Raw genomic sequence first — 8191 nt, forward strand, 5'->3', positions numbered from 1 at the left:
CTCTACAAATGGAACAAATAAATAATAATACAAAATTATTGAATAATAAAATAACATAACAGGGTCTAGTAAATGTTGGCACACAGGCAAACCAAGATAATCTGCCAGTTAAAGGAAATTATAAAGGCTCATTATGTGAAAAAAATAAAATAAAACGTTATCTTTTTTCTAATTATGACAATAATACATATTAGAAAGATGATGAGATAGAGCAGCTTCAGGTTTGAGGACAATGAAACCTTGGGAAGAAAATATTTATTTTGGTTAAAGTGTTTCATAATGGCCATCATGTGTTAATGTATCACAGTTCCAAAAAGAAACTGTCCGATTATTCTGTCAGGGAAAACAAGTTGACTTTGGAATTCAAAATGTGGGATCTACGTATATATATTAGAGCAACATTCAGTAGTTAAATATCAAAGGGAAATGGAGTGGAAAGAATCTAGTTTACACAAAAATGATAATGCAGGGAACAAAACTGCAAACTTAAGTTTTATCATTTGTCATTTCTCCACTACTTTAACCAGTTCTGCCCCAGTCTGTCCTGCTGACAGTCTGAAACTGCCGCATTTTACGACCTGCTCCCGTATTTGTATTTTCTCATAAATTTTCCATATAATAATAACTTCGTCGCTGATGACACTCCGAGCTGCAGTAGAACCGTTAATCTTGACAATGGAGAGGCAGTTATTGTTAAAATCACATTCTATTTTAGTCTGTATGCTTTGTTGCAAACCAAACCATTCCAGCACAGAAACAGATTTTATTTTATTAATATATCAATGTTCTGCATGGTGACTCAGTTGCACTGTGCTCCTGCATGCATGGCTTCTTTCTCGGTTCTCCAACTTTTTCCTACAGTTCAGCCTTTGCCAAATGACAAAGATGAATTGTTCTCTCTAAATTACCTGTAGGAGTGAGTGTCTGCATGGCTGAATATCTGTGTTGTCCTGTGACGGACTGGTGACCTTTCCAGGGTCTCTGGCCCATTGACTGCAGGAGATGTAGCTTAGAATTAGAATCAGGTTTACTTATTTGTGGGGTGTCTGTTAGTTTAATGTTGGCCTGGGAGTTCTAAGCATTTTGTAAAGAAATCTATAATCATGTCCTATTTTTTCCGTTTTAGTACACATCAGCGCTGACCTACGATGCTGTTCAGGTGATGACAGAAGCCTTCAGATACCTTCACAAGCAGCGCGTTGACTTTACAAGGAGGGCCAACACAGGGGACTGTCTGGCTAATCCAGCTGTGCCTTGGGCTCAGGGAGTGGAAATTGAGCGAGCGCTGAAACAGGTAACTGTCCTCCTACAGGTTCCTGTCATAACTTGAACAAAATTAAAATGCATTCAGAAATGACATCCATCATTTTGGATGCTTTGGATTATTTTCTAAATTAATGATTTACATTTGCAGATCATTTGTTTCCTGTATTCAGTTGATGTTGCCAATTAGCTCTCATACATGCACCTTCTAATCAGAGTTCAGAGTGAGTAATAATGACCTTGCGTACTTGCACATTTCCAATAAATGGCAGTATACAAGGGAAAACTAAAGCGTTGTAAGAGCTATTTAGAATAGTATTTACCGTTTACCAGTCAGATATGCACAAGCAGGATACTCCAGAATATAGACCCAAATTTCAGCTATAAATGACATCCTCTTGCAATTTTTGTTGAAAATTGCTGACTCACTGACTGGAAATCACTGACTCAGTACTTCAATACACATGTAAGCACTGCCTGCAGCTGTGACCATAGTCTTGTTTAACAGAAAGTACGCTCTGTCAGTTTGATGGTTGTTTACATATAAACCATCTGGACTTATTTATATCTAATTTCAACTGTTTGTTAAACCCGATATTTACAAAATGTGTAGAACTTTAGAATCTGAAGGGGGTCCTACCTTCCTTACTCATGTACACACAGACACGAACTGAGACCTTCATAAGAAGTTTGTGTATAAAACCAAAAACCAGCGAATTTTGGTTTTTAGGTGGACCCAAAATTCGCTTTTTTGATTCACAACATAGTTGCACATTTACACTTCCACAAATAATCTGGACTTTCTAATCAAATAAACCAGACAGAGTTTGATTAAGCAAGGCTGGCGTGAATGCACAGTTGTAAGGGGGAGAAGTACTTTTTCTCAGCATTTCAGTATTTATCTGAATGGTGATGAATCCTTTACATTTTAATGTGTCGGTTACATACACCAACTCTTAAACTAACCATTTGGTTAGTGTGAATACATCCAGCAGTGACCACACACTGACACATGCAGGAATCAAGCTACCATCAGAAGTGTCTTTTCTAAATACTCTGTCCATTTCCGAATGGGCAGCGCATGACAGGGAGAGAATCCCAACAAGAGGCATAGTATTATTCATCTCATGCTCTGTGATGCCAAAATGCATTCACAACAAGGCTCACCAGTTAAACTGGTGAGGACCTGTTGCCGTGGTAACAGGAGCTCTCCCTTAGAAAGTGCGCCCAAAAAAATCAGAAATTATTCCAAAGACAGAGATTGATCAAAGACTGAGGTTTTTAGCTTGCATTATTCATGTGTGTTTACTGAGAATAATGCTTTGTTTAGTATTTCTTTGAAATACAAAACAAAGCATTCTGCTGAAACATTTACGTATATAAAATAGGTTTGATAGATAACGTAGTGCCAATATGTCTTCTTTTCTCTGACATGTTTTCCATTTTGTGGCATTAATAACATGCCAAACTGTGCAGATTCAAAAGAAAACAGATTAATCAAATAACATGGGGAACAAAAGTCATCTGAAGATACAGTTACTGTCTAAATGGGGATAAGTGCTTTAAAGGCATATTTCTGAAGTCTTTGAATGTTAAATTAGGCTGATCTTTCAATTAAAATATTGATCTAAACTTCACTTTACCTAATTGCCTCTTTCCACTATTATTTTCCAAACTCCTCTTAATGTCATTGACATCTTTAAAGTATATATTTGAAATGATATTTCTCTTCCTCATTATTGATCAGGTATTTTTCTTTGTCAGCCTCTTTTCTCTTCAGAGAAGCAACACCTGGCCCAGCATTTCTGTTTAGCCATGACACCTTCCTGAAAGTGGCAGAGCTTTTGCTCCCAATAATCCCATGTTATATTTCTACAGATGATAAACAATGTCTTTCTCCTAGATACAGCAACTGAAGGCTTGTTGTGACTACTTATGTACTTTGCAAACCTTTTCTGTGCTGCAAATAAGCAGCTACACATACTGTAAGTTCAGCATATTTACTTTAAAAAGGTCTGCTTAGTTGGTAAAACTACCAGCAGTCACCATACAACACAACCCTCATGTATGGTGCTAGCGTATCTCCAAATGCTCTGCTGTATCAAAGGAAGGTTTAGGTTTTCCTCTTTGCATCAAAATAAAAACACTTGCAATGTTAATTAAGAAATATTTCTGAGGGTTTCTTGGATTAAAATATGATGAAAATCAGCTTTTTAAAAGGTTATCAAGCGATAAACACAGGAATGACAAATGTCACCATTCGTTTGAGATGTTAAACAGAAGGGACACGTCTTTTCATAAATTGTTCCACCTAACCATCATGAACAATAACTCTGGATTGGAAAGCTCAAATGAAAGTCTTTCCCATCTTTAACGTGGACGTTTAAAGATAATTTTGAAGTTTGGATACATATTTAAAAGCAGGTAAAGATGACCAGGGTAAAAAACCAAAAAGGTTTAACTTTGTGTTCTCCAGGTGAACGTGGACGGCCTTTCTGGAAACATTCAGTTTGATCAACATGGCAAGAGACTCAATTACACAGTTGGTGTGATGGAATTAACGGATAATGGTCCTGTGAAGGTAAATGTCTTAAATTTCCTCACAGCAAGATTAAAAGATTTACAAGAACTGCTTCTGCGTGTTTCTTGTTTTATGGGTTTATTTTTCTGTTGTTTGTTTTTTTATTTGCATGGTGTACTAACTGAATATGTATACAATGAATGCATAAAGCCAAACAATAATATATCTTATGAAATGTCAGATTTTTTTGTCCATTTTTTACTTGTATATTATGAATATTTTTTGTATGATGTAACAAAAAATACTTCTATTTGATTAAAAAGATCAATAAAAAAGCTCTTTTTGCTATAACTTTTGCGATTATTGATATGGTAATTCCCTGTTGTGTACTTTTCTTTAAATCTGCAGTGTCATTGTAGCTCATAAACTTTCTGCTTTTTTCTCCCTATAGATTGGATTCTGGAATGAAAACAACAAAATGGTTGTGACCAAAAAAGACATCTCTAGCAACGACACAATCGGGGGAAACAAAACTGTTGTTGTCACCACCATTTTGGTAATTTTTAAGATGATTTAATTTTTATTTCAATTGTTTTTTGGCATCATCTGTTTACATTTTGTTTTTCAATGCAAAAGTATTTGTAAAACAGCACTAAATGACTGACCCCAAAAAACAGTGAAAGTGACCTTAAAGCTGATGAGCATTAAACCTGGGGAACATACTTTATGTTTGAAGCCATTTCCCTCATTGTAATTCAGCCTTGTTCTCCTCCTTCAGGAAGCTCCGTATGTTATGCTGAAAAAGAACGCCGACCAGTTTGTGGACAACGAGCGCTACGAAGGTTACTGTGTTGATCTGGCTGCAGAGATAGCCAAACACTGTGGCTTCAAGTATGAGCTGAGAATCGTGGGTGATGGGAAGTATGGAGCCAGAGATGCAGAAACCAAAATCTGGAATGGAATGGTTGGAGAGTTGGTGTATGGTGTAAGTTATCCATCCTGGCTGCATGGCATTAATAAGTGTTAGTAAATACCTTGTACGAGTGGCACGCATTTTACTACTTCACCCGATCCATATAAAAATGGTTATATTCAAATAATATTTGAAGGTGTGTGTTTTTAAAAGTTAGTGGTTTTCAGCAAGATTTCAAAAAGGTTTTAACACCATGATAGCCTTCACTGAAGATGAATCTTTTTGCTGTTTTATTCTTCTGGTTTGACAGAAAGCAGATATCGCAGTGGCGCCTTTGACCATAACATTGGTGCGAGAGGAAGTGATTGACTTTTCTAAGCCTTTTATGTCTCTGGGAATCTCCATCATGATCAAGAAACCTCAGAAATCCAAACCTGGAGTGTTTTCTTTCTTGGACCCTCTGGCCTATGAGATCTGGATGTGCATCGTTTTTGCTTACATCGGCGTCAGTGTGGTGCTGTTTCTTGTCAGCCGCTTCAGCCCCTACGAGTGGCACACTGAGGAGTACGAAGACGGCCAGATCCAGACCAATGAGTCGACTAACGAGTTTGGCATATTTAACAGCCTGTGGTTCTCACTTGGAGCCTTCATGAGACAAGGATGTGACATCTCTCCCAGGTTGGTTAACAAATAATCAGTCTGCTAATTGCTGAACACAAGAATGAAGTGGAATTAAATTGTACATTTGCATTTGCTTCCTAACTTTTTCTCATAGTTTTTTGTTTTTTCTCATAAGTCTTTTCTTCTTTCTGCTTTGACTAATTTTGCTAACGTTTTACTGCAAAACATTGCAAATTTTGCAGTAAGTGTGTAATGTCATTGAAGGAGTTATGTAAGAAATCTCCAACATTTTATTAATGTTGGCACTTTACAATGTCCAGCGGAAAAACAATTATAATAATTTAGTTTGGTAATTTTCTACAGGAAAAGACCTCTACATTTCATGCCAACAGCAGTATGCTGTGTCCTAACAATATGCTTATGTTGGCAGATCCTCAACAATGGTTTAATTATTTTAGTGCTTTCTCAGAGTTTAAGGCTTTTAAGTAAAGCCCGAAGACTAAAACTTTATTAATGCCTTTATCAAATTTTTACTGCTGAACTTACTGACCCATTCACATGGAGAAGTGGATTTTCAAAATGTTTCAAAGAACATTGGCAACCCGATGTCTCCGATTGGTTTTCAGATAATATATGTGACACCTTACGTAGCTTGATCCAGTTTGTGATGAAAGTTTTATGTGCATAGACTGTACATAATGACAGCCCAGATTTGTTCTTTTCCCAATGCATAAAAAAGTCCCACTCATCAATTAAAATGTAAAACTTAGAACAATTACGACATTAGCAAATGCATTACTCTTTGTCTTAGCAGCAAAAGTAATGACTCACATATTGTACAAATAAATGGTCTTATGTGTGAGAACCCTGTGGGTAAAAGCTCTTACTGTGTGCCATGATTTCTAACCTTGCAGCTGAAGAAAAACAAACACATTCAAGATGCATTTCTGCTGACTCCCCAGTTCAGGGGAATATTTACAATAAGTGTAGAGTTTGTGTAACAGAGTCAATGTTTCTAAAGAAATCGTCCAGTTTACTTTTTTTACTAGAAATCGTTCAGTATGAATTTGAACATAGATGAATTGAAAGCCTGAGAGTTGAGACTAGTGCTGAGCAGTGAGGTTAGAGCTCCAGAGATGAATCAGCCGATGAGTTGACATACCCTTTACATCACACACTGATGATGTGAAAGATGTCAACATGACTCCAGATCAGTGTTGCATGTTTCCCAACAATTGTGTTGCTGAATTAGAACATGTAGTTCAACTGCTTAAACTTTTGAACTTTGGTCATGTTTTATTTCTCCCAAGTGCCATATTTAGAAGAGAGACAGAAACTTTTTATTGCCACTTAGATTCTTGTCTTGCTTAAACTTTAGGGGGGGAAATGCTAAATTGTACATGACTTGTTAATGATCAAAACATATTTTTTAAAAAGCTTGATAGTTGTTTGAAGGTCAAGTAGCTTAATGTCAATAAATTGAAGCAGAAGAATATCTTGCTGATAGTGATTGTTAGAGGATAAAACCTTATTTATTCTTTATTTATGTTTATTTTTGTTTTCTTTCCTGCTGTAGATCCTTGTCTGGGCGTATTGTTGGTGGCGTCTGGTGGTTCTTTACTCTAATCATCATCTCCTCCTACACGGCTAACCTGGCTGCCTTTCTGACTGTGGAGAGAATGGTTTCTCCCATTGAAAGTGCGGAGGATCTGGCCAAACAGACGGAGATAGCATATGGAACTCTGGACTCTGGCTCCACTAAAGAGTTTTTCAGGGTAGGAGAGTCTCAGCTTTTTCCTTTGTCTGTTGCCATGGAAACCACTACTTTTAGCCGTTTCTTCTCATTGAAGTCTGTTAAGGCAGTAAACTCCTCAAATGTTTGTTCATACAGTGCATTGAATAAGTATTGTCCCTCTTACCTGTGTCTCCTTGGGTTTATACCCAGTCATCTGGATACTCACAAAGAAATTGTGCAATTTCTATTGATGTTGGCCAGAAAATCAATAATGCTTAAATGGGTTGGTTGTGATGCCCCTTCGATCCAGCTATGGAAAAATTTACTTTCTGAAGTTATTGTATTAGAAAGATTGAGATATTGTATGAATGGGAAATTTAATGCTTTTAAAAAACGATGGGAACGTATTCTTGAATACTTCAAAATTCCAAAATTAAAAAACCAGTAATGTGAATCCGAATGACGTGTATGTATAAATTGGTTATGTTTCTCATATGATGCTGTAATTTATGTACATGCCTCCGATTTTGACTTTGTCTTGTTTTTTGTATCAGTGCTGTATAAGTTTTGCCTTGTTATTGCTCTTACAGATTTCTGATGGTTTTGCTCTTTTGTCTTACTGAAATGTTATTAATGATGAGCTAAGTGAATACAAAAGGCAACTTTTAGATTATTTTAATTACATTTCTGAAGGAAAGTGGACAACAACAAAAAAAACCATTTCCGTTCATTAAAAAGTAACTATCTCTTAGTAAAATCCCAGATTAACTGATTAATCACACTTTTCTGGTCAGTTTCACTTGCTGTACCAAGATGTCTTTAATTCTAGACTACCAAATCAAGACCTTTTATGATGATATGAAGTATTCATGTATAATTTTAAATAAAAGGGAAAAAAGCTGTTGTATGTCATTGTGATGCAGTAGATTTCTTTACATTGTGCAACAGGCCAATCAAAGCTCACTGTACTCTGTAAGTGACACCCTGATTGGATTTTAGCAATGTGTCCTCCCTCTGTAGCAGACTTGCCCTTTCTAATGGGCAACTCATGTACATCATACATCATTCCTCTATATAAAAAATTCAATAATAGATGAGAAACAAAGTCATGAAAATCTATCAAGTTGAAGCAGTCTGC

The 8191-nt window shown here is 36.4% G+C and overlaps 1 protein-coding gene across 7 annotated transcripts in view; it reads left to right on the top strand.

Moving 5' to 3' along the window:
* The window catches only part of gria2 (glutamate ionotropic receptor AMPA type subunit 2), a 49536-nt gene that overhangs the window by 33710 nt on the left and 7635 nt on the right, over positions 1-8191 (top strand). For all 7 annotated transcript variants that reach the window (XM_023328657.1, XM_005800588.2, XM_005800586.2 and 4 more), the window contains exons 7-12: positions 1127-1294; positions 3740-3844; positions 4236-4340; positions 4563-4769; positions 5008-5375; positions 6895-7093. In XM_023328657.1, the coding sequence (XP_023184425.1) occupies positions 1127-1294; positions 3740-3844; positions 4236-4340; positions 4563-4769; positions 5008-5375; positions 6895-7093 (1152 nt within the window). The remainder of the gene's footprint in view (positions 1-1126; positions 1295-3739; positions 3845-4235; positions 4341-4562; positions 4770-5007; positions 5376-6894; positions 7094-8191) is intronic.

The sequence above is a fragment of the Xiphophorus maculatus genome, chromosome 23 (assembly GCF_002775205.1).
Source record: "Xiphophorus maculatus strain JP 163 A chromosome 23, X_maculatus-5.0-male, whole genome shotgun sequence".
In the NCBI taxonomy this organism is placed as follows: domain Eukaryota; kingdom Metazoa; phylum Chordata; class Actinopteri; order Cyprinodontiformes; family Poeciliidae; genus Xiphophorus; species Xiphophorus maculatus.